Source organism: Echinococcus granulosus, assembly GCF_000524195.1.
Source record: "Echinococcus granulosus chromosome Unknown EG_S00051, whole genome shotgun sequence".
Classification (NCBI taxonomy): Eukaryota; Metazoa; Platyhelminthes; class Cestoda; order Cyclophyllidea; family Taeniidae; genus Echinococcus; species Echinococcus granulosus.
In genome coordinates this window covers 54,895-82,427 of record NW_020170431.1, presented here as the reverse complement: position 1 = coordinate 82,427, position 27,533 = coordinate 54,895, and the positions used below count along the sequence as shown (strand labels likewise).

The following is a 27,533-nucleotide window of genomic DNA, read 5'->3' as shown; positions in this document are numbered from 1 at the left end:
ATTTCCATATCCTGTGAATGTCGTAAGTTTGAGGCAGTATTACGAGAAGGCGGTTATTTCTAGCATCGCATAGTGGTTGTAAAGGTGTTTAATGTATCCCTCGGGTAGCTTTGGCTATCTGTGCTAATAATCGTCCGAGGGGAGCAGGGAAGAGCATTCGATCACAGGCTGAGGTCACCGGATGGCCTCCCCTCACCCTCCCTTACACCGCACCCTCCATTTATCTGGCGTCTCTCATCCGCCTGCTATCGCATTATGTTTGGATGGGCCGTGGTGATGTAGTAGACGGATGCAGTGGGGACGAAGGGGTATCTTCGAGGGTTTTACCATTCTGTCCCTATCATAGTGACACCCACGGCTGGCAACCACTAGCGATCCACCAGAAGGTCTCGAGGAGAGGGGAGTGCATTTGACAGAGCGATGTGATCGTGATGGTAAAAAAGTCACTTTATGGGAAAAACCATTCTCTCCTTTTTTTCCACCATTTAAAAATGGAAAAAACATGAAGCATGAAGTATTGGAGGGGGTGCCATCGAATGTCCACCCTGAATAAATGACCCAACTGACTGATTGTCAGACGTCAATTGACGGAGTTTATACCTCCAAAGTCCTCATAATTTTGGAGAATAAATGAAGTACCTAATTTATTCGTGGCATAATCCGTTGTCATGACAGTCACTGACTGAGCTGGTCAAATGACATTTCAATGGGAAACCGTGCTCACTTCAAGGCTGAACGAGGCGACCACATTGTCTGCAAGCTTAGAAGCGGTAACAGTTCATATCCAGTAGTTGTCAACAGAGAATTTAGAAAAAAAGGTGTTTATTTATCAAAAATGATAAACATTCCTCAAGTTGATAGTGCAGTAGACAAAAATTGCCTTTTCTTTTTTTTTGCCGGAAGATTCATACACACACACACACACACACACACACACCCAATAAAACTAGCTAGACATGTGTGACCTGTGTGTTGACAATTACATCGCTGTCCGGGGGCAAATCAGGCGCTGTCACCACAGTGACACGCTCTAAGGACGTGGGAGACGGTGCCCCCTCAGTTACGGGTAAATTCACATAATTAATGGGGATGGGCTGGTAGTCCGAAGCCAGACAGAGGGTTGTGCCACTCCCGTCACCGGGATGACTGGCAAAGGTGACCACATTGGTACAGACAGGAATTTGCTGACCGTTGCCGTCTATGAGGGTGTATTTACAGACCGGAGAGAAGGGTCGCATTGAAACGCAACGATCCGCGATCGCCGCGGAGCCATTCGCTGGAGGTCGCACCTGTGCATTGCCAAGGGCGGAGGAGCTTCGCACCGCAGCTGATGGGAATTGGTAGCTAGTAAATGTCAATGAAGAATTCTCATAAATAAATTTGATTAGTCCAAAAGAAAGAGAGAAAGAAAAGGTTACTTCTATTTGTTTGGATGAGGAGGGAAATACCAGCAACAACCAAAAAATGATTTCTTAAAGTTTATAAGAGCCATAACAGTCGAATTAATTTATTAGGGAGTGTGAGGCTCTAACAATGTCACCCTTAGTTATGAAAAGGCGGAAAGTAATGACAGTTTTGCGTGACAATGCGAGATATTACTTCTGACCAAATCCGGAGTTCTGTTAGAACACCCAATCCACTAACCCATCTACTACCATTTCTCCAGTAGAATAGAGAGCAAGTAAATGAATAAATGTCTTCTAAAGCAAGCGAAAAAAAGGTAAGTAAAAAAAGAAACACCGAATCAGATGATCTTGCCTCCAGTGCTGAAAGGTGTGGGTGTTTTGACAGCGAAATGGATATATGACAGGGTGTTGGAGGGGATAGGAGATAGGGCGAGCTGTGAATGCAAGTTTGCCCATCGCAGATCCATGTTCGAAAAGAGTTGAGGGAAAAAGAAAAAAAGGGAAGAGAGAGAGCGAGAGAGAGGGAAATAAAATTCTGTCTTGTGTAGTCGGACCGAGTGGGTCAATAAAACTTTGACACTTTGAAAGTGGGCCTTTACAGCATCTACCAGGCATGACAAACACTGCGCCAACTGATTATTGCCCACTTCTTTCGCTATAAAACGCACTTGATCGTAAAAAAAGACTTAAAAATGTTTTTCTTTGTTTTGGTTTAAGAAAGAAAAATTGTTTCTCAAACTTGATAAGAAAGGGAGGTAAGGACAGACTTCTCACTCTCACCTTCGTGCAGGAGGTGCTACTTGGGTCGGACAAGGAGTGAGTTGTCCGTTCAAGCCTTCTAACTACGCCTTTTACCAATAAAAAGGTGTTCCACGACTTGTGGATGAAAAACTGACTAGCAGTGATATGTTCTGGCTCTGTGCATCACGTTAATGCCTTGACAACTGAATGACATGGAGTGGTCTTGCATAAGCACACGCATGATTCTAAGTACAATGGTTTGCCCATTTGCATATACAAGCAACGTGATTAGTCCCTCTGCCAAGTGTTTGTGCGTGTAGACCAAATTCGACGGTGTAGACACACTTCGCCCTGACAGGTAAAGTAGCAAACAAACCATCGACTGGTCCAGGCAGGTCCCCTGAATATGCAGGCACGGCAAGAGTCCTCAATTTGCCAGCAATTTGGTCTTTTCCCCCAAATAGGAGCATTTTTGAAATTGTTTAGTTTTGAGTTAGGAAGGAAGTAAGGATTGTGAGTTCTAATGAGTTGGTAGGGGGCCGAGGGGGTGGACTTTCATGGAATCCGCATCGCGACAGACATGCATTATGCAAATGGCTAGTAATTAGTACCTCCTCCTGATGATAATTACATATACCTGTGTGAGAAAGTGGCGGACCTTGGAGGGGACTCGAGTCACCTGAGTATTCGCGTGACATTCGCGGCTGATTATGCATTACAGGAGTGGCTGAATGTATGAAAGGATTCCCCTACCGTCGGGCCATTTGTGCAAGAGCAAACAAGGAGTCGAGTCAAGCGAGGGCTTTAAGAGATTCGATTAGACTAAGATGCGTATTTTTTTGAATAATTCGTCCAAAGAGCTGCAGCGCATAGCCACCAGATGACACTGTATTAGTACTGTAGTAGGTTAACTGTTTGTTTAATTCGCAGTTTCGGTGAAGGGCCACTTAAGGCTCTGCCACTGTACCACCGCCAAGCGGCCTGGCCATTCTGGGAAGTCTCAGGGCACAACATTGATGGCAGCGGGCAACAAACCCGTGCCTTAAGAACAACTACCCTGATTTCCATTACTGATTGCTAAATCTGGACGTGATGGAAGAAGAGCGTAGGCTGCTAATGGGAAAAAGTGGTGACGACCTCCTAAGAAAAGGACTAAAAATGATGTCTACCTTCGGCAACTACCCCAGTTTCGTATTCTACAGGAATGCCATTAACAAATGAAGCTGCACTAGCTGTTGGAGCTGTCTACGGCACAAATATATCAGTTAGGTGAACACCCGGTACCGCCTCACCTGTCTATTAGCTTGATAGAATGCAGATAGCCAGCACTGAAGTGAGAAAAAAATGGCACGTGTAATAGACGCGAAGCCTCATCTACAAGGGACTATGTTGAATCCCGGCCTTGGTTATATGACTCCGCTTTTACCCGGTGGTTTGACGACTACCAGTGGACATGCACAATGACCGGTGCATTCCCTTGTCCCCACCAAACATGGTTCCCATACAGGCTGAAACTCCAGATCCAGTGGAATTACCAAGACGAATTAGTGACGTCGCGATCAGATACCTTCTTACCTCCATTAAAATTTGATAACTGGTGCGGTTACCTCATAAGTGTTAAACTTACAGCACCGGTTACTTTGTGATGGCTGACGGGGGTGGCTGACAAAGGGGAGCGCCGGAAACGACGCTCCAAAGGGGAGAGGGACTATGTAATGCTTTAGGCGGTTAACTCTCTGTTTTATAAGGGCGCCACTAAGGCTCCACCACTTTACGTCCGCAGTGCAGCCTAACATCTGGGCCATTTCAGTTGCCCCGAGCTCTACCCTTTCGTCTTTATGGAAGTCCATGGAAGCTACAGTACTTTATAACGCCTAATGATAAACAGTGCTCGGAATTTTGGGGACTTGAAAGGGGTTAAACTTACCGATCAAATGTTTCCCCCTCTGTCGAGCCTGAGCTACTGTGGCGCTACAAGAAATGCGAAAATACTACTTAGTTATTATGTCATTACGCGCCTTTATTCATTGAAATAAACAAAAAAAGTCGTGTAATTCCCCACCACTTGTTTATCAGAGCAATGAGTGTCTATCTTGCACTGAAGATGTGTAAGCAAAGTGGAAAAAGAAAGGAAGAAAGAAAGAAAAAAGGAAAAAAATGAAAGATTTTCAGGTCACTGGTATTTACATTTAACTCTCTCTCACGAGGGAGAACGATTAATTTCCTTGTTCGTAAGTACAACCTTAATCTTTTCAGCTTCGCAGGTTTTGTGGAGAAAAGTAGGTAATAGTGAGTAAATAATTCAACATTTTCAAACTACGCATATTACATATAGTTTGAGGAAAAGTCCTGCATATTAGATTAGGCTGGCACAGGGGTAAATGAATGGACTCAGGACAATTGGACAGCTTATACAAATTTCATGATAGCAAGTTAATGCAATTTTGGCAAAAGAAAAGCATACTTATTTACTGCAAAACAAACTAGTCTGTCCTTTTGTTTAAACAAAGTGCATTTTAAAAAGTGATTTATTCCCTCCTAAAAGGCGGCAGGTAAAATCCAGATGCAGAAGTTTTCATTGAATGGGGACCTTGTGTATTTGAGTAAAACTCGATTCATTTTTGTTCCTTTACTGAATTCACACAACCCGCGTCAAGTGTTTTTTCTAAAATCGGATCATAGAGGTCTTTGTACTTGACTTTATTATAAACCATATCTTGGAGCTGCCCTGAAAGGCTTACCACAGCTGGACATCGGATAGATCTAAGTAGAAGCCCTCTGTTAAGCAACTAAGAGTGGAATCAATGTTAGCAGTAGTTAAATAAGCATTTGTCAATCATTTTAGGCAGGAAGCATTGTTTTCTTACTTTTGTTCAATGTGTTAATTATTCAATGTTGTTGGCACTTGTCCGTAACTACTTATCAGTTTTTTATAAGCATGTATTGGAGCATAAAATGGATGACGTACGCAAAAGGCATCATCCTTGGAATCCAGTTTCATCAAATGAGGTAGGTTGTTAGTGTGCATGTATCCACCAGGTTCATCCATTAAATACGGTTTTCGCTTACTCGATGTAGTTGGTAGCACGCTCCCTAAATTTTAAAAAGTCAAAGACGCAAATTGAAACTTTTAGTGAATAATAGCATTTCTAGTAGCTTTAATCTTACAATATTTCGGTCTTTTGCTTTGTTTTAATTAGTAAACGAGTCATTTTAAATGCTACCTGCGCCAACTTCAATAGATGGCTGCATGCAAAGTTTGATGTAGGTAAATATTAGTTGAACATAAAATAATATTATTTATGATTTATTTAAGTTATCTGTCTTATTTATTACGCCTATGCTTTTTAATACATCTGATCTCAACTGGCTTCTTTCACCGCAGAGGTTTGATGCATACGATTCATTTCTTCATTTTACACATTACTTAGCTACACATCTAACACTTACTACTCGTGTGTGTCATGTACGTATCACTAAGATTTTCCCAATTGATAAAAGATGGATGTCATTACTAAGTGACACCCACTTTATTAGTTTACAGTAATTAGTTTCATATTTATTTCGAAGCTACAACTATTTAGTTAAAACAATTAAACTGTCTGAGAAAACTAGTGTCTTACTAAAACAAATATTGTAAATTTGATATGTTTTGGTCAAATTTAGCCTGAATCTCTACCACGATTTATGGAAATTCATCTTTTATTTTTAAATGTTTGTCCACTTGACGGGATTTGTAATTACTCTAAATATTCCTCATAGAATTAATTTTGCTGAAAATAAATCTTGTAAAGGTATGCATGAAGTTGCCTACAAGATTTAATGCGATTTAGTCTCCCTGCGTTAACAATCACGTACAAATATGCCAAATTGTTCATTAGGTTTACCGCGTTAAAGAAGACATTTGAGGGAAATGGTGTGACCAGTTACCTTTTAGTCTAGCCTTTCTATACTGTCGCCTTCGGCAGCAGAAGAATAAAAGAAGCGCCATTAAGACGGCAGCAACGAGGGCTGCTAAAATTCCACTGAGAGAGGAAATTGAAATTTCATCTATAAAAATGAATCCACAATGATGATGATGATGATGATTATGATGATGTTGACGGCGTCAAACAGGAAAGCTTTGTGGCCTTCTTACCATCTCTCCTGAGTTCCATGGTTTGTGAGTCGCTGCCGTAGGCGTTCACTGCAGAGCAATTGTAAAAGCCAAAATCTGTCGACATGACATGCGTGAAGGACATCACGAAGACAACACCGCCCAAAAATTCTTGCGTGGAGAACTTGCGACTATTGACGACAAAGAGTAATAGGGAAGGGAAAATGTTTGAATGGCCTTAGACAAAAGTTAACAATTCCTCCTAATTTTAATTTAGACAACTAGTAGCCATCCTTTTCCCCTCTTTGATGTCAATTATTATATAAACGTACGGCTTTCTGCTAAAGAGGAGAATTTACAGGGAGCAAATAAGAGCAGTTAAAAACACACTTTAAATTGGGATAATTTTTACAAAAACTTCATGCTAACTGGGGAAGGCAAAAGCCTAGTTGACAGATGGGCCTCTCGTATATCATCTGTAAACAATAAAATTCCTCCTGTTGACAAGGGTATAATTTATTATTTTATCTTAAACCGTAGGTCTTATTTTAGTAGAAGTTTCCATTAATTAACGTTGCTACGTCAAATACTTCAGCTTCGGTGATGTTTGATGTACATGGATAATTTAAAGTAAGGTAAAAAGATTTCATTACTTCTGGATTTTTAAACAGTACCGTTTGGCAAATAGGAAATTTTTTTTCCTTGACACGCGTGATTTTCAAAGTGTTTGACTAATGCCAGACGTTATTCTTTTATTTTGTGGTTCTTTGACCATCGACGCAGAGGGCTTGGACATGTGTCCATTTGGTGTGTGATTGTTGACTCATGGAGAGAGGTGTTACTCATCATATTAGAAAACTCTCAGGCGAAATGTGGTAGATGAGAATGAGATGATATTTCCCCTCCCGAAGTACAGTATTGAGGCCCTGTTTTGCCTTATGCGAGTAAGGAGAGAACTTTCCTCCGGTTGGTGGGCTGGTCTGTCAAGATGCGACACTCGAGGTGTGTGGTTACCCGCGGAATAATCTCATGCTTAATTGATTGGCGTTCAGCCTGGAGTCTACCATACATCCCCACAGCCAAACACACACGTACAAAGCAAGCCTAATCTTGTAGAGATGGATTGGTGCTTGCCCTAGACAACTGGAGTAGATAATGCGTAGATTATTTGGCACCAACCAATTAGGTGCTTGTTTGCTCAACTCTGCAGCGCGAAGCTCATTTCTCAGTCCAGGCCTAATGATAGGCAACTCAACCGTCGTCCAGTATATGTGGTGAAATGAAGTAGTGAAGTCCAAATGGATAGTGTTGACGCAAAACAAGTAAATCGTTTCCTAGGTCCCACCACTTTCCCTTCCCAATGGATGTAGATGTAAGCAGCCTGTTTTATCACCCATGTACGGTACTAGCTTGACACCATTCTTGAATCTTTAATCTTGGGAAGCTTTTAAAATCGAGGCTTTTCATAAATTACCGACACATGCTTCATGATTAAATACAGAGTGCCTTCCACGAGCTCCTGAACCTGATGCATCTACTGATGCGTGATTCATCACTGGCACCAAGTGGAGCAATTTAAGCCATTTTTGTGGGTGTAGTATTCTTCTCCCGTAAATCTCACCTTCTCCAAATGCCATCCACGCATTCTGGTGGAGCCAAAGTACCTATAAATAATTTGATGTGTTTTACAACTTCCTACAGGTTATGCCGTGAGATACACCAAAAATCGCACAGAATTTTTGAGAGGCAAATTCGATGTGCAGCAGGTCCAAATCTGAAAAATGTCTTTTGGGTTTTTTTGTGTGTATTGAGTTACACAGTCACTGCATTGCAGTATGGCCCTTAGGTCATCTAGTAGCCTTCCAATCCTTCCATACGTTGTTAAGTAGTATGTCCCTTCATACTACTTTGGTTTATTACGACTATGGGGAGGCTCTGACATCTGTTTGATGTCAGTAGATGGCAAAAGGAGGTAGGAATAGGTAAGATTGCAGTAATGACGAGGAGCTGGTCAATATTTTTCAGTAAAGAGGAATCGTGGCTACTTGTTTTAAGTAGTATATTATTAGGAAGAAGTCTACGATGGTATGTATTTTCGAAATAATAGAAAGGCCTCTTAATTGCTTATTAGCCGTGATTCACACGAAACTTCTTCTCTTAAGTAGTTATCCAAACCATTCCTGGTTGTATTGTTTGGAATTAATGTTTGGTCCAGACAAATCCGAGACATGAAATGACTAGGAAAGTCCAACTCACTGCGAAGACGGTCCAAGAACGATGTCGCGACGGCGCCAGAGCAGCCCCCCTGGCGGTGGCAAGGGGATGGCGTTAATTGTACACGGAAGTCTAGCCGCTGCTCCAATAGCCGCATAGACCGGTTCTGCAGACTTTATCCGTGGAGCTGCTAAAGCACCCCACACGGGAGTGGGAGGGAGCCGGTTAGATACCATTCTACTTGAGTAGAGTAAACCGCAACTACCTGTTGTGAGTAGCAACTTTTTGGACAGCCAGTGAATGGCTTTTAAGGCGGAAGGCCAAAATAAAAACTGCAATTGCGTATATTTTTTCTCGGGGGAAAACTGTGCGCGCTTACCTCGTACCAAGTTGAGTAGGCAAAATGATTTTAAAATAATGGGAAGTAGACGCGTGTAATTTTACAGGAAAGATTTCCCCCTCATGGTGGTACAAATAATGTTATTTACAAAAAGCTGACTAATATTTGATTATCGTGAAGGCAGTTTCCACCTCCACCGCAACTAGTTTTGTTTATGGAGAAGGATAATTAAATCATGTAGAAATAAGTAGTATCGGAGTGTTAGCCTCGAAGTGAAAAGGCGCGCTTTTAAAGGAGGAGCAAAATCACGACTGTCAGTCGTGAAGGCAGTCAAACTCAGCCAGAAGATGGGATGCGTTGGGCAGACCCCATCATTGCCCACTTCTATGGTATCGCGACTCGTCAAGTGTGGCGGAGAAAAAAGTCCTCCAAATAATTACAAAATTCGTACGTTAAATTCGTAAGCGGATTTGGGTTGCCTTTTAAATCGGAAAACACGGCGTGCAGGGAAAATAAAATGAGCTCCTTACATTTTAAAACGACCAATCATTTCGTCCCATACTGATTCGGGTGTTCGGTGCTGACGTACCTCCGCCCCAAATCTGTGAATCTGCCTCTGAGCAAACATTATTCTGCCAACTTAAATCTATTTGTTTAGCATACAAACAAACCCTGGAAGTGTCAAAAAAATATTTTTTGTCACCTCAAAGTCGTGCACATTCATTTTTCCCCTGTTAAATTCTCAGCAGAACGGAAGGTATTTGGAGAAGTCAATTGAAAATGGCCACTCTTCTTATGGAATTTCTGAATTATTTTTATATTACCTTGTGGGAGGAACAAAAGATTTAGCCAGCTATGCCCAAATGAAATTGTCATCAGTTATGTGCCAGACTGTAGAGGGTAGACTTGTGCCAAGTTAAAAGTCTGCGCAGATATAGGCACTCCTCCTCCACAAAACTCATCATTTAAAGCCATAAACTCTAGAAACAAAGGTGGGTATAAGTACTTTAAAATATTTAAGCTGGATTCTATTTTGAGCCAAAAATTAATGTCTTTTTAACCGTCTCGAGCTTCTTGGTAGTTTGATGAGTATGCTGGGGGCGAAAAGGTGACCTCTAGTGACCCAATGATGCAGTAGCATCTTCTTCACTCCAATGCGTCTCGAACAAACTTTTCTTGGGCTTAAAAACAGCTGTAAAGTATGTCGGAAGGTTGTACTAATTTTAGCAGACACCTGGTTGAGTGCTCCATTGCGATCGCGCCTCGATAGCTTGTTTAAACCCCGATTTTGGTTATCCCGGGGGCTTAAGGACTCCCGATTATAACCTCCGCTGAGAGGCATGGCCTTTAGGCCATAGTAGTAGCCTCTTTCTTTCCTCTTTAGGAAAGACTTTGGTCAATTATTCTCATGTCTGTTACTGAATGCAAAGCATACACGTGACGGAAGAGTGAAACATGCAGCGGATTGGAAAAATCGGTGACAATCCCTAACAGAAGGGTTAAAAATGACGTCTGGCTCCGGCAACTACCCCAGTCTCATGACCTGTAGAAATGCTATTAACAACCGAAGCGACACTAGCAGCAAACCATTAGGAAAAGTTTGTTTCGGAGCTGTTTACGGCGCCTGTATGAAAAATGTCAATTAAGTGAACAAGCGATATCTCCTCCACCTGTCTACTAGCTGGATATAGCCCTTGACAGATATGCGTTTGGGCAGCACTGAAGTGGGAAAAAGCAGCAAGAAGGAGTAGATGCGAAACCTCATTCCTAATCCTCCTTTTTCGGCAAATGGTCTTATGACTAGGCCAGTGATTTTTTTATCACACCACTGACCACATTTTGGTGGCCAACGCGGGAGGCTGACCGAAGAGTAGCACCGGACGCGACCCTCAAAAGGGGACGGGGCCTAGGTAATGTCTTGGTTGTTTGTTTAACCCTCGGTCGTGTCTACGCTATTGGACATCCGCTGTCCTTCTGTACGTCGGCAATGCGTTTTCGCCTCCAGGGCAGCCAAAGGCGCTACACTGTAATATAGCGACCTGGCTTCTCGCTTAATAACAATAACCCATTTTTGTACGTAAAAATTGAAATGTTGCACAGCTTAAGGAATCTACTTCTAGATTTTGGGAGTTATTTTTCTGGATTGGCGATTAAAAGTGCCACCGAACCTGGTGTGACTCACAAATTGTACCACATCCACAGCAAATTCATAATTTTATCCTGATATGATATCTTTTACTGCCTGACTTAGTAACCAACAAAATTTAAAGCCTTTTTTATTATTTTGGACAAAATTTACAAAGTTCTCTTTAAAATAGTTTAAGATTTCTTACACTTGACTGGACCTGTTAAATGAATATCTAGGGGAAGTACAAATTATGCCAATCATGGATAAACTCATTACTTTCTCTGGAAGTTATGCTAAAGTTTGATGTTTGGGGTGCTTTTACCGTTTCTCATGCACTGACCTCCCTAGGCCCAAGTAAAGTGATTACAATTTAAGCGATCTGACCTCGTCTATAACCTCTGAGTTTTTTAACCACTGCCTCAAAATGTAGTTGTACTATTTCGGTGGAGTATTACAAACAGATTGATCCCTATGCAGTAATTTCTATCCTACTAGTTGACAGTGCAGTTATTTTTAGTCTCCTTGAAGGTGACACTCACTGCGAGGTGGCAAGGCAGTAGCTTGGACAGCTTAAAGTAGTGCTGCTGTCCCACCAGTCCTAATTTCGAACTCACTCCTGCAGCGGAGTAACTTGGTGAGGGAAGGGAGGCGGGATGAAATAATCAACAGACAGAAGTAGAACGTAAAGTTTAAAAGAATATTATACAATTATTATCATAGGGCCTTGGGGAGAAGAAAAGTCGAGATCCTCTTCTCTTGCTACATGCAGTAAATAGCAGGAGACTTCGCCTTCCAGGGATGAAAAAACAAACGTGACATTGGTAACAAATGTCAAACGTGGGAAGTAAACACGACCTTGAAGGCAGTGATTAGTGCTGTGATTTCGTTATTTTCATTCTAATTACGTAGTGCAGAAGAAGGAGATTACTTCCCCCAACCCTACACAACCATAAACTGCAGTCAGAAGTAGGGAGAATGGAAAGATTATACACCAGGTCACTTCCACATCATCTCGACAGACACTGGTGCCTGATTTAAGCTGCGTGGACTTCATTCACTCAATTACTCGCCTGACATGGTCAAGTCGTCAGATGTCTGCCACTTTGAAGCACAACAGAGGGAGCCTTGGGCTAATGTCTGGGGCAAAGTTCTGGCAAGCCGTAGTTTATCCGAACAACTCATCTGTTAAATCACTTTGTCATGACAAACCTGCAAGTTTTGCTTTATCGACTGTAAAAGTGTTTCCCTCTCCTTCTTGAGAATACAAAATTTTATAGTCTGAACTCACATTTCTTGGCAAGAATGACTTTCTTCGAGACTACTGAAAAGCCCAACGATCGTGCAGTGCAGACGTAGGTGCCAAAGTCGCCCTCGTGGATTCTGTCCCGGGCGAATACTTCTCCCCGGGCCACCAGTGCTCCCACCCCAGCCAAGGCGCCGCCAACGTCAGACGTAGTTACGGGAGTTGGGAAGGGCGCTGAGGCCAGACGCCACTCCACCTCCGGTCGTGGATTACCGTCGACCGCACAATGCATGCGTAGTGGTTCACCCAATGCACCAGCGTAGATTACTGGATTGGGATTAATGAATTGTGGTGCATCTGAAAGCCGTATTTCAAATGACAATCACTGATGTGTCCTCTCGAATATGCTCGCTCCATAAAGATCACTCAGATTGAAGACAAAAGTGTCAAATTGGTGGTTTCACTAAATCCGTAATGTTGTTTTTTCGACGGAGACATTCGTCACCGAGTCAAAAAGGCGTTCGAAACTTATTCGCGCGAGGTTGGACGAGGTTGGAAAAAAATTCACAACATAGTAGGCAGAACAGAGGAAGTCAACTTTTTCCAATGTTTAAATGAGACAGGGAGGCAAACCTTTAACCGTGTCGAGGCCCACGCCCATAGGCCTCAGCAGTAGCAAGAGACCGCGTGCGTCTTGGCAGCAATCCCCAGTAAAGACGTCCAAAACAGAGACCACAAGCTGTCGCAAGCGTAGACATCAACCTGGATGATTGTTGACCACCCCTATGCATCGGTACACAGGCTCTGGCCCCCCAGCGGGCTTCAGTAATTAAAGAAGAGGTGAGTCTGACTTTGTTTCTCACAGTCGAGCTTGGGGAAGTTTTGAAACCGTGCAATCTTACTTCCCCCTCGTAATTAGAATGTATTGAAGAGAATTGTCTCATTTAGGAAAGAGGTATCCTAATGAATCCTTTAAATAACCCCTTGGAAATTATAACTGCCTGGCCTAATTTTCGGTTTGGTAAAGGAACAAATCCAGAATCTAGGAAAGCGAAACAGTCTGCCATTTTCTGTTAATATGATTTGCAAAAATCGCATAAAAGAAAGGTGAGTTGATAAGATCTTATTCATTCTAAGGAGTTGGGTGAGGTAGGATAGCATTTGTCCACCCTCTACATCTCCCTAATGCATCGCCTCAGTGAGGACGACTCCGTCATCGATGTATGCTTCTGCCCACGCGATGCGACAAAAGGAACTGCACATCCTCCTCGTAAAATAGATGTTACAGTTTTGGGGAAGTAATTTTTCAAACTGCCTCCTAATTAATGCTAATTGGCTCTTTATTCCCTGTCCCGTTGACTTTAAGGTAAAAGCAAAGTAAAGAAGGGCAGCGAATGGCGAGAAGCCCGCATGTGTCTACAGTCAGGCGAAAGAGGGCATGACCTTTTGCAGCTGGAGGAGGTGGTCTACTGCATTGTCGCTTTAGGGGCTACAATTAAAGAATGGGGAAAATTTTTGCCCTTTCGAGAAAACTTCTCTATCAGACTTTCTACAGAAGTTAACGCATAGGAAGCATTCAAAAGGTAAAGTAGTTTAAGATTTCGTCAGAGAGACGAATCGTTAATTTTTCGATGGAAAAGGGAAGAAAATGACTTAGTGGGAAGGTGAGTACTCATAACTAATGTCGGAAAGAAGGCTGAAATCGGTAGAGACTTTCGAGGAAAAAAGAATAAACGAACAAAGGCGCAAAGCTACGGGAAGTTTATACCATTTCCCTCACGATTCGTCCAAAATACAATGCTTTCGTGACAGAAAAGATGCGAATGGGCAGCATTCTTTACCGACCTCTATTTGACCTCTTCTCCCACTAAGTCTATGACTGTTGAGATAAAGGTCACCTTTAGAAACCCCGAAACTCACTACATCATCAGTGAATATCTCGTTAAGCTTGGTATGTAGGTAAGGCCGATACAGACGTATTCCTAACAGAGATCTCCTCAGATGGTCATAAAAGGTGCTTCAACCGTGTTCACCTCTTCATCTGGCTAAATAGCCCTTTTATTCTTTCTCAATTTCTTCCCCAACTGTCAAAATGACGTGATTGTTCGATGGCAAAGAAAGGTTGAGGGTTGGAAAAGCATCCTCCCCTCCCCCGGAAAAACGGACCGCAGCTGGGGTCCAGGGTTTTACATCTGTGCCTTACAGGGACACAGGCGGCGTCCAGCCAATGCAGCGGGGTGTGTTAAAAAGCAGACTAAATTTTGTAACCACCGAGTAAAAAAACATTTGCATAAAATGCCTATGATACAAATCAGTCTGTCGGACTGGCCGCCCACTTCAGCTGCATTAATGCTGGCAGGAGATAGGGAGAGCAGATGCCTTTGAAAGTGCCTTTAAACTCACAGTGGAATGTCAGGATCGTCTGATCACTGCCTTCCGCAAAGGTGGCAGCCACACAGGCCACAGTCAGGTTGATCAAGTCTCGAGAAAGACGAATTCGGTATTGCTCAGACCTCTCGCCTTCAATTACAGAACCATTCATCATCCAACTAAAGTGAAAAGAGAAAAAAAATATGCAAACCTAAGACATTTGCCTTCTTCTTCTTGGTATTAAGAGCATTCCTGTATCCTTTTCAGCCTATGATTAGTTTTGCTGATTGACCTTTATGTCTTTGCATTTTTGCCAACAACTATTCCAAGTAACCTGCCCTGTATAAACTGTAAAGCCTCCTCAGCCAACTTTCAGACTTCAAATGGCAAAATCTGTTATTTAATCGTGCTTTCTCTTTATAAAAGGCAGGTAGACTGTGATCGACCTCCAGGTGAAATTGTCTGGACGACCTTCAGCGGAGCAACGGATGGTAACAACGTCATTTTCCAGTAAATTTCTCCGACCTGTTGTGGAAGAAACTCGCATTTTCACAACCGGTGCATCTGCAGAAAAAGGAAAAGAATAATCTAGCTTGGCGGAAATTCCCGTGAAGCAAAGATGGTGGGTTCAATGAAGGAGGGTGAGTTGATAGTTACTGCCGGTCCGACCGTGGACACCTGTCGGTGTTTTAATCACCTTTCACAAGTAAATGAATGTCGAAAATTAAGAATTTGTAAATAAATATGTAAGAAGTCCCACTTTTTACTGGGGTTGATAAACTTTGTGCCTTTGAGGTTGCACAAAGTGCTGTTGTCACATTCATTGGAAATTATCGTGAGGACGATTTGACTGATTATGCCAAGAAAAAAAGGCAGAAAAAATTACTTATATACCAGGCCGCGACAGCTTTTTCCGTTGTGAAATGGAAGCTTTATAGCCTCTCACTCCCTCCCTCTCATTTTTCAGACGAACTTGCCCTTTAAAAGTAAGTAACTTAACATCAGCGATGGTAAACATAATTACCCATTCCATTCCATTAAACCGTCACAACGATTGGTCTTCTCTCTACCCTGGGGTGTTCCACTTTACTCCGATTAGGTTGCTGCGCTGAGAGGCGAAAGGGGATGTCCTCGATGGGCAATGTTTACACCGTGGGTTTGCCAAACTCCGTGATTAACACGCAGCCAAATGGGATAATTGGGAAACTTGGGCGCTTACATCACCTCACCTTGTAGATCTGCCTTATCTTCTACGGTTTGGACAGTGATGGGGTATAAGTGTTTTCCCATCATAGATCTGCCACGGTGTGGCATCAACATCTGATCTGTATCAAAAGTGGGTGGCGAATTCGCTTTTTAAATACACAGTGGGTGAGAGGAATTGCACCGGAGTTAATCTCGCCATTGCGCCTAAATAGCTACCCACATCCGTTTTTTGGGACGGAGCGGGGTGGGGCACAAGGAGGAGCAAGGCGAGGTGGTGCGAGGAGAAAGATTTTGAAGCTCAAAGCAGCCACTTTAACTTGTCAAGAAGTAACGGGAGCACATAACAAGGGCGAGACGTGTCAATCCAGCAGCACAAATATCAACCAATGACACTGGTAATCCTATGGGCTTTGTAGTGTGTCACTTCGTTGTTGTTTACCAAGCAAGAGCGACAAAAATGAACTTACAGTGGATATTGAGCTTAGTGAAAGTCGGTTGAAGGGGCTGATTCTCGTAGCCTTCATTCTGCGCTCTGCATTGAATATTCGAGCCGTGATGCAGTTTTGTCACGTAGACAATAATCTCACTCACTGTCGTCACCCTGGATGGAAAGGTGAGGAGAAAAAGGGAGTTACCGCCCCTTCTCATGTATACACTTTTTTGTATTGAATAATATATATTATTTTGTTAAATGAATTTGAACATTTTCGTGGTGCTAAACTGCGATGACAGTGAACCTTCGACACGAGACTAGTAATATTAAGTGCCCCATTACTTCAAATTTTAGAAAAGAAATTAGGAAAACTTTTTTAGTGTAGCACTTTTTGTTTATAGCACTAAAAAAGGTGTTTAAATTTGGAGGCAAAATTATTTTGCAGAAAAAAATGCCCTTTATTTTGCTGAATCTTGCCACATAAGGACAGATTAAAAAAGAACAGTCTGCCCTACAGGAAATGTCTTATTTTACTATTTTTGGTCACTAAAATGGCCAATTAAATAGTTCCTGATGTCGAAAAAACTAAACAAAAGCGCGCCAACTTTGAGTTGCCGCTTCTGACGGGCTTTCAACTTGATTGGCTCAACTTATTAGTGGAAAATAATTAAAGAATGTACCTAGCTTTTTTTGTAACTTGGAAAAGAGGCAAGTACTTTTTTCTTCTTAGGCCTTTTTAGGTTACTGCAATTTCTTGCAGTTGACAGTTTTACATATTGCTTAAAAAATAATGTCAAAGTGTCAGCCCTACCCTACCAGGGGGGATTAAGAAGTATCACTGACATGTGGTTCTCTTAAATGTACCAATTAATTATCCTCTTAATGGAGGATACCGTGTCAAGTTGCATTACTTCCATTAGGGAAGTGAAAGCGCCTACAAGAAAGGTGGCTCGGGGGCAGATATACTCTTGATTGACACGTTGCCCTCAATGTGACTGGTGATTTTGCCCTTTGTACCATCCTCATTGTGGACAATCATAAGTGGGCTTCCGTTCAATGTCCAGAAGAGCTTTGCGCCGGGTTTGCCATTCTTGGCAATACAAAGAAGCCGCAGGTAGCTGCCTTCCGTTGCTGTCGCGGCTACCTGTGGTCCGACACGCCTCATGTCCTCGTCATTGCCTATACCCAGCTGGACCAGCGTGGGAGCTTCTGACGCCACTATCATGCGAATATAGGAGCATGTTAAATGTGAGATGTTTAAGGGTTGAATAAAATTGCTTTGGTGATTAACTCCCTTGAGATGCCAGTCTCCACACAGTGAATTTCTTCTATGCAAATTACTTGTCAGTCTTCACCTTGGAGGTCATTTAACGGCCTCTACAGCTTTGATCAACCAAATTTTCAGGGTTTCGGTGACCACTTTAACGAAATGCATTTTTGGGTGGGAAAATTGGGACAGAACATTTGAAGGGTCAGAGCAGGCCCTGAGTTGTTACAAGTTCCTGTGGCCATTTTACCCACACCTCCCAGTTCTGATCACATCTGTCTCATAATACTACAATTTCCCACAGATTTGAACTTGAAATTAAACTAAGAGGCTGCATATTTAGCTCCTGAGCAGTATTGTTAGCCAGCTTCTCTCAAGACAGCATTTTACCGAGTTAGTAGCCAATTAGCACACTGGATTGAAAGCAGAGCATTCAAGGTACGGTAGGATGACAATTTTAAGGCCAAAATTTTAGAAAGACACAAGTCTTACCCAGGACACGGACATCAGCAGTTTGGCTGAATTTGGTTTCCTGATTATAGCGCAGTTGACACACGTATTGTCCCTCATCAAGGCTTTTGGCTTGACGAATTTGAAGGTCGTATTGGCCTAAAACAATGACAAGCGCGCCTATCACCAGATAGTGTAGCCTTATTCAAAGAAAAATGCTAGATTTTTTGCCTTCAGCCAAAAAGAATACTTTCAAATTTAGTAAATCAAATGAAGGTAGGTTTTTAATTTATAAATCCCTTTGTGACGATGCTCATCATTGCACCCAACCGCTATGTGACCAATCAAATTGCGACCGTCAGATGTGCATTTTCGACAGTATCGTCAACAGGCTTTTATACTTTACATACTATATTTTAAAAGGGGGTATTAAATTAGGCATTTTGTTAAATCTTTAATTAACTTTCCAGAAATGTAAATTATTAATTCAAGGCGTAGTGTCAAACCTTCATCCAAATTATAGGGTAGGTCATATCGCGAGCGGAGGGAGTTGGCCTCCATTCCAGCCTGTTGAATGTCCTCTCTTGTGGTTCCAAGCCCGAATTTATTGCGAATCCACTGGACAGTGGGTTTCTGTGTCTGGTGTCTTGGTGGACTGGTGTCTTGGAACAGGCTCACTCGCAGACGACAGGCCAATGTGAAGGTGCTGTTGAGGGTCACTGATTGACTGACCGGCTGTTGTACGAAATAGTCACCACTGTCGTCTGTTCGTACTCTTGGCACCGTGATTAGGAGGATGTAGATGGCAATGCAATGCGAGACTGAAAAGGATAAAAAACAAGAAAGTGTTTTCAATGATCAACCCAGGTAGGCAGTACAGCGCCATCCAGCTTCGCTACTTCATTAACAATTTTGAGGGACCTTATTCGTGATGATATTCTTTTCTTTCGGTTAGAAAATGCTTTTAAAATCCAGGAATTCAAAAATATCTATTAATTTAGCCGACGTTGTATGTTAGAGTTTACTGATCATTCGACGGGATAGATGGTTGATAATGGATGAGGGGCGATGCCTAACAGCGAGCCATCTAAATGATATTAATTTTGTTCAAATGGGGAGAAGAAAGCTGATGAATGATAAAAAAAACAAAAGTAGGACATTTGGCCTAATTTAGATGATATTTATAGGGATTCATGACACGTTATGTGGTATAATAATTGTTTATTCTCTCTCTGTGTATGTGTGTCTATTGGGCAATTTATCCCTTAGTTCGCCTTTAATGAGAACCTAAGGGCAACTTTTGCACACACTGTAATAATAAAGGAGTATGGTAGCATTATTTGCTGAAGTGCTGTCAAGTGAAGTCAATTGGCCAAGAAAACAACTTACAGCGGAGTGGCAGCTGTGCGTGGTTCATCCTACTGTTGCCTGTTTACCATGAATCGGTTGACAGGGCCTGAGCTACAACCAGAAACACAACATCAGGCGATGTGCGTTTGTGTGTGTGTAACTTAAGTGGAAACGTTATATTGTGCCAATGAATGCTAATTAAGTCATTGTGGCCTCATAGCTCATTTCAAGTTGATCGGTTGTCAGCCTAATAACAAGTCAGCTGACATGGAAAAAACAAGGGGAAAAGGAAGGAAAAAGATTATTTCTAGGTTGTATTAGAATTGACATAAATGTGTAGAAAGGGTTAATGTGTTTTTTAAAATAAATTTTACATGCTCAAGAAATACGCAGTCCACAGATGTACCGCCCGTGGTGGATTAGGGCGGAGCGAGTGTCAAGGAGGGGAGTGGTCGACTAACTAATACCTAGCTCGAATATTATGCAAATGAAGGTCACAGGTGTGTGTGTGTGTATGTGGGTGCCACTCCAACCATTGTATTGTGGTCTGCAATCATTTGCATACTTAATGTAGCCATAGTAATGCTGCCTCCCTAGAGAATATGAAAGGCTGTTAAAAGAAGGGTCAGGCCTCCATATGGTGGAGTGCGTGTGACAAAGAATCCTGTCGTGCGCATATCCACTTTATAGTCTTGAAAGAAGGAAAGAACCCAGCTAAGCGTAGGCTTGCCTTGACAAAGTACTCGGTATTCATCATTTTTACCCCTAAGAGCCATTGACTTGTAGCCCATGGTTGGTAAATTGCTTTATTCAACTTGAAGAATTAACAGTCTACTCATATCCACGCTAATGTGCCTTTTAAAAGAAGAAAACAAATTACCGAGGCTCCCTATTCTTTGCCCGGATATCACATAACATGTGTTAACCAATGACTGACAAGGGAACTTAAAGGGTTGTCAACATGTTCCACGCCGCTGTCACCGACTCTCAATTTTCTGAGCGACTGACTTGGGAAGAGAAGTATCAATTTGCGGCATTGTATCGCTAAATCAACGAACACTACCTTGTTTTGTAGTTGTTCCTATACTATCCACTGCCACAATACCCACTCCGCATTTCTAGACCGCATCTAGAACGGACATACACACCTCATCGCCCGCAGAAGACTGCGCCTCCTTTGTTTGTGTGTGGGACAGTTGACTGCGGCTACAGACCAGACAGCCAATTTGTTAGGGAAAAGTTCTACTCGTGTTTCCATTCGTACCATCGCCAGATTCGTACAAGTATTGCCTCGATCCTTGTTACTGGGAGGATCTCAGACCTCAATTATGGAAGGAGGCAGAGTGGGAGGAAGGAGGGAAGGGAGGGGGAGAGATATGGCCTTGGTCACCCCTCCCCCCCGGCCATTCTAACTCTCATTCTCCTCCATATTCCCCTAACACTTTCTCAAGTGATGATTATCACCTTTTTTGACATTATACAATTACGTGGCAAATAAACAGTCGGGAGAAGCGAGTGAGGCAGAAGAGGAGGAGGATGGACGCTATAAGGCTAAATGGTTTTTTTGCTCCCGGAGAGGAAAAGACCTTCCATAAAAGTTGAGTTTTCTGGTCCACGTCTCTGTGAAGCAGTGATTACTTCAAGAATGAGGAGCTATCTGACTCTACCCAAATCCCCTTCCACTGCCTTCCCCGCACCACAAAACCGGGTGACGACTTCAGTTTTTAACGCAAAAAAGCGTGTTTCCTGACCAATTAAAATCTCTTCTAGATATTATATCTTTCCAGATATTGGGCAATTCCCAAGTAATTTTACTCCCAACTTATTAATTAATTACGTGTGGGGCTAAAATTAGTCCGTGTTGTGATTCCCAATTTACAGGCATTATCTAACACTGTTCCAAAATGTATTCACACATTTTTCAATTAGGGGATAAAAAATACCGCAGGGAAGAGGAGAAAAAATTGATGCTTTCACTCAATGATTTACGGGTATGGTGTGATTTAGCAGGTAGGGGAAATTTTAGTGCATCAATTATCCCACAGACCAAATCTGTCTCCTCCATTTCCAGCCCCGAATGACAACTTTATGAGTCTATGCCCCGCGTAAGGTTGTGTCCTTCAAAATTCTTCGTAAGTATAGAAAAATACCTTTAAGGGGGGCATGGTGGGCACCAAAATGTTTACTTATCGAATGGAACATAGGGGATTTAGTAAAATGTGTCATCCCTCATTTTTGGATCAAATCACACGCGTTCATGGCGAATGACAGAAAATGTCACAAGTGTCACATGTAGCATATTGACATGATAAAATAATGCATGATAAGGACATTTATAGCTGGAAAGAAAGACAGTACTCACTTTGGGAGCATGGAAAATAATGAAAAAAATCCGGCAATATAAAAGAAGACGCTTAAGAAGCTGAAGAAAGCATACAGAGAGAGAGAGAGAGAGAGGGAGAGTAGGCTTACATCAGTGATAAGTGGATGTGAGAAGTGAAGGAAGTCGCTCTCTCGGTCGGTCAATCGGTGGCTCGCACACGCATGCACACACACATTTATGCACCCGGCCGCACTGTCTGCGGGGAACCGATTAAGTGATTTTGCTGCTACTGCTCCTGCTTCTGCCACTGCTGCTGCCATTGCTACTGCTACTTTTACCGTTCTACTGCTACGCAGTCGAAGCATTTCATTCGCGCACCCGACAATATGTGACCGATGCGCGGTGTGTGTGTGCGTGTGTGTCCGTGCACGCACTTGCGTGTGTTTGCGTGCCTGGCCGAGCATTTGCCCAGAATGCGGAACACACATTGCGCGTCTGCAGGTGGGAGGCCCACAGAGGCAGCAGTAGCACTTGTGAAACAGGTGAGTTGAGACGACTCCCAGGACCCCCCCCCCCACCCAACCACCCTCTTTGGGATAAACTGCTCCAGGCACACAATTTGCTCGCTTTTTTCTCGTCACAAAAAAATAACCTCACACCCAACTGGTCCAATTCAGAGTGCATAGAAATAATTTTGTAAATAAAATCCGCTTTATTTTGGTTTACTGCTTTCTTGGGCTGGGGCTAGCACCATCTACAAGTTGAAAATTTACTTCATCCTCTCTCTACGGCTGCGAAGCAGTTCTGCTAGCGCCTCAATTTCAATCAGTGAAATGTGTCCGCTTTTTTCCTCTCTTTGCCTTTTTGTCGAAATTCGAGATGCATCATTGCTCAGCTTCCTCAAATCACTACTAGGAGAGGCTGCAATCGTATCCAGGGTACCAAAAGAAAAGATAAAGTACAAATTTTGGTAGACTTTAAATTTAAAGATTAAATGTAACTTCAAAGAAAACACCTGTCAAAGAACAACTAGCATTCGTTGGCTCGAATTTTTACATATCCTATAGCCAAAAATCCGTTTTTACAAATTTTATTTGTTGGCACAGGCATTATCACTGGTGGACAATGATCTACAGAGGATGGAAGAAAAAATAAAGGTAGTGGAACCATTGTGTTCCACCAGTCTTGGCGCCTACTCGTTTATGGCTATAATTTACGGTCAAAAATGCGGTTTTAACCTATTTTTAATCAAAAAAATTCTAATTAGATGCTTTAAATTTGATTTTTTAGAGTTTTACTAAATGACACTTATTTATGACAGCCCAACTGCTAAAAGGCTTAATAAAGAAGCGAGGTAAGAGGAGTAAGACTAACCTCAAGAAACTCGCCTAATTTTACCCATTTTACTTCCAGGACCGGATATGGGCGCATATAGGAGCTCGGGCTCATATAGGTGGATATATAAAGCAAGACTTGCTTGTTTAAGTACACCACACATTCTGCGGAGCAACCCTTTAACCCAGGAGGCGTCATCTATCCACACCGAGGGGAATGAGGAGGGAGACAAACTCTGGTCCCCTTCCATAAAGCTTGGATTGTTTGCGAAATGCCACATTGCCACAGTACGCAACGTCCTCCTCTAATCAACCTTCTCGATTAAAGGGAAAAAGGTTGCAACTACTACCACTACTACCACGTTTGGACGCATCGACTTTTTTCACTGTACAGCTTTAATGCAATTACCGAGGCAACATTTGAATTGACATGACAGCACTTTCTGCTCTAAATAAGCAAAAGTAATCTTTGATTCATCCTATTTGTTTCTGTACGAAAATATTTTCCCATTACTACCACGGAACAACTTTAAAAGCAAAGTGCTACTCACCATATTTAAGCGACCCGAGTCAGAATAGCCCCACTTTTCTTTTTTTCAAGGTGTACAAATCAAAGAATCCAATTTTTTTTCATCTGCTTTAAAATTTATTTTAGATTACTTTTAACTATCAAGAGCAGGGTGTAGTAGGGAAAATATATGCATTATTTATGACTGTTATGTAGCGTTACATGACTGAATGCATGCACCATTAATGCAGGAAATCCTACCCCCTTAAAACAGCAAATTAATTTTGCGTAGTGTGTATGATTCTACATTATCAGGTGGCAGTGAGACTAGATTTTATCCCTATTTTTGTAAGCCGGACCTAAAATAGGCACCTTCCTCACCACCAATTTCTACTTGGATTATTAAATAAATCATGGTAAATTATAAAGCAACACCATTCGAGTTGCATCATTCTTAGAAATTCTCACTCACGATTACATATTTTGATAAGCGAAGTGTTTTGAGTCAATACGGCGCCGAAAAGACTTTCGGAATGTCGGGCTTACGATGGTGATGCTTTTTGTTAGATTGTGTGTTTGTGTATGTGGGAGCCTTTTTTGGAGGGAATTTTTGTTTAAAATCGCGCCGTTTATATAGTAATTTTGTGTTCACTTTTGGCGGAGGGAGACGAAACTGTGAAAGTCTTTTCAACCACTCCACCACAGCTACGCAAATGGCGAATGTGATTGTCGATGTGATAAGCGCGTTAACCCCAAAAAGGTACGCACTGTAAGCTCCCACGGCTCGTATGTACCAATGATCAAACTTCTATGCTTTTATCCAAATAACAGGTCTCAAATCTAATATCTAAATTATTATTTTTTTGGAGTTGCTTGAACATGCAATCCAGTTTTGGGATTAGTTGTGCGACTACTACATCCTCGGCAAGGAAAAGCTCCATTTTAGTTGTGCAGAAGGAAGGGAAATCCTTTACCTCTCTTCCATTTGTGCCTCGGGGTGAGCATTAACTTCTCTTAAACTTTTTGTACTCTTTTAAAGCTAATTTTTGGGGGAAAAGTCTTTTACCCATTAAGATTTGGCTATGGGTGCATTTGATGGGAGAACCCCAAGGAGTGGCGAGGGGAAGGTGTCAATCAGTGATGATGACTTTTAATCCTTCCCTGATTATCAACACTTGCATTTTTAATGAGGATATTTTAGGTTAAAGGAATGTTTTAGCATGTCGTAATTAATCAACAAAACTTTGGGAAAATCCCATCAGAGCGTGACATTAAGGAAATGTCATATTTTTATAGAAGTATCTCGAGAGAATTTAAATTCCTTCTTCCATATTCCGAGCGAAAATTGGAAAAAAGGGGGAAGAAAAAGAGGACCCAAATATACTTTATTCATGAGAATTTTGAAGGATGCATAATAATACTTTCGGTTGAAGAGGTAATATGATAAAATAATTTAAGAACTTACACTTTCGTCCTTTTAATAATTTTCTTCTGGTTCTAGTAACCATCATTGATTCCTTCCATCACCGAGTTCAGACCCATGGATTGGGGAGATGGGTTAGAGAAAGACATCACGTACTATGTTAAGGTGGCAGTTTAGAAGCGATTAAATCTTTATGGAAAGGAGGGGATTGGAGTTTGTCCCCATCCCCACCCCACTGCCACCCCCTCGGAGGGCATGGATGACGCCGTCTCAGTCAAGTGGTTGATCCCATCTACCCGCCTGCCACCTATGCGGTGCACTTAAACAAACGTATCTTACTTTGTCACCACAAACATGTGTCGCATGTCTTATTCCTCCACCTAGTCAGAGATCTCAAATGGGCAAAATTTCCATGGATAGCCGAGGTTTCGTTCAGTTGGACCGCTGAAAATGGATCCAGATCCTCCCCATTCACGCTGTTGATTCAATCTTCGCGCTTGCCAGCCAAAAGGTCCACTTACACCAACAACTAGCCTCTTCAAGTTTCACAGTTGAAGCTTCTTACTTTTGCTGAGATTAGTCAAGACAAATGCCAAAGTCGGGAATTCAGTGTACCATCTATGCATTGATGTGTATGAGTCGTTGTGATTTGCCAGGTCGTGGAGGCGATTGCACGAATTGCTTGCTTCGTGAAAAGCCCAAATAAATAGACAATTTTCTTCCGGTGAAGTGGAAGAATATCAGTGGTGTAATTAAGATCCGCCGCGATGCTTTTATTGCCAACTCCCTGTGACCCGGTTTGACAAGTTTATCCGAGTTAACCTCAACATGAACTGTAGGTAAGAAAAAAAAGCGAGTTAATTTTAGTAAGAAAATTCAACCAATTCGCTTTAGCACCTGTGCCTTGAAGAAATGTCAAATTAGCTTGTCGGTACAATGCCTTATTCTTCCACCGAAGGGAAGAGACGGCAGCAAGGACAAGAAGTATTCTCATCACTGATTAAATGTTTATTTCAAAATTACTTCGATTTAAACGCATGTATTTTCCAATAAATAAAAAAACATTTTTTTAAAGAAAGAAAACTTTTCTGCTAATGAAGATTGCTGAGGGTCACAGTAGGGCTTCTTTCAGTCAACCCAATATGACAGGCTAGAGTGGTGTCAAGTCTGTCAGCACCTAAACTATTCAAACGCTGCATACTGTGAGTTCTAAAGTCTTGCAAAAACTTCACTTTACAGGCTGGTCTTGGTCCACAAATCCTCTTTTCATGGAAATTGTATCGTCTCGCACCTCCTAAAGCTATAGAATAGTGAAGCTACCAGATTACCAACGCCATCTATTCATGTGGTGCATTAAAGTGGATCTTTCATGCCTCTTAGTTGCACTTCTACCAAAAAAGATTTTACTACCAGCTTTCTGTGGTGGTTTTGGCTTCTTCGAGGGATGTTGCATGTCTCTTAAAGACAACGGCAAAAATCTTGATAACTTTCCCCTTTGAAGGGCTCAGAGACGAAAAGGGGAAAAAAACGAATTCAAACCAAGAATCGGTCAGTTCGCTAGAAAGAAGAAAAAACTGAAGTAGAGGAAAAGATCAAAGTTGGTATAGTAGGCTTGAACAATAATTTCGATACTTCTTGATAAGACAAACTGGTGCGGCTATGTACAAATCTGGCAAAGGAAGTAGGTACTACACAGATCCGGGAGTGAGTGTATTTTGTGTATCTCAAGTATGAAAATTTGGTGATTATTATTAATACTTATTTTTTAATCGAACCAATGTGTGATGGTTTTCTCTCCTCATAACTTCAAATGACCACTTGTGAATCTACTGATAATAATTCAGTAGCATGGTACAGCCAAAAAACTACATTTATAACAGTTATATATAGAAACAAGCAAAACAATCGAATAGTACATTTTGTGCTCTGGTTGCAGCTGTTGAAATTCTCCCACTGTTGGTAATGTAGTTAACTGGAATGATCTAAATGATTTGTCAACACCGTAATTGAGGGGCACTCGGGCTAAACCGGAGCGTTTGCTCCCTCCCAATCCCCGCCTCTCCTCTATAATGAGACACATTGCCGTTGTGGTACTTCACCCATCATTAGATGCCACATTTACCCTATCACTACAAGCAATTGGCCGCATGCCTGTCGTGCGTGGACCAGTCCACTCCAGCCCAGTTCAAACGCCACTAATCAAGATGACAAGCAGCGGTCGTAATGCGTACATGCACACACTCAGCAAAGAGTAATAATGAGTGTTTTTTGGCAATGAAGGCCGAAAATCTGCGGAAAGCTTCAAGCCCGCCACAGCGTGGCATTAGAGGGCCTAGCAACTCAGCCGCAGTTGGACATTCGAGCAGTTAGAATGTGAACCCTGCCATGACCTTTGAGGTGACTCTGCTCTCAGCCTTATAGCTTGGCTATCGGTCAGTCTCGCGAACACTTACCTAATCACGAGGGTTTCCAAACCCATCGTGGAGGCCTTATCGCCGTGCGTAGTCAGGTGCATGGGAGAACTGCATAAGAGACGAATATTGCTGTGAACGCACTACAACCATCTACACACACACACACGAGTATTCGTAAGCTAGAAAAGTCATCAAGCGGTGGGTTTCACGAATACCTCCACCTTTTTTCCAGCATAGAAGATTTGAATGACCCAATGAATTGAGGGATCGTTTTGCACTCTTACCTG

At 42.1% G+C, this 27,533-nt stretch overlaps 2 protein-coding genes across 2 annotated transcripts; both read right to left on the bottom strand. All coding sequences in view use genetic code 11, as the record gives it.

Annotated features, from left to right (window-relative positions):
- Positions 1–950: 950 nt before the first annotated feature.
- Positions 951–16,392, bottom strand: EGR_06112 (Kin of IRRE-like protein; the record flags this gene model as incomplete). The annotated part of the gene is made up of 10 exons (XM_024495361.1): positions 951–1,344; positions 4,075–4,118; positions 5,116–5,240; positions 6,078–6,197; positions 6,286–6,434; positions 8,500–8,644; positions 12,214–12,525; positions 14,572–14,717; positions 14,985–15,102; positions 16,212–16,392. 10 exons carry the CDS (start codon positions 16,390–16,392, stop codon positions 951–953), a joined length of 1,734 nt encoding a protein of 577 aa, XP_024350192.1.
- Positions 16,393–17,111: 719 nt separating this feature from the next.
- On the bottom strand, positions 17,112–20,035 carry EGR_06111 (Irregular chiasm C-roughest protein; the record flags this gene model as incomplete). The annotated part of the gene is made up of 4 exons (XM_024495360.1): positions 17,112–17,395; positions 17,937–18,053; positions 18,401–18,715; positions 20,008–20,035. The coding sequence occupies 4 exons, from the start codon at positions 20,033–20,035 to the stop codon at positions 17,112–17,114; spliced, it is 744 nt and encodes a 247-aa protein (XP_024350191.1).
- Positions 20,036–27,533: the final 7,498 nt, after the last annotated feature.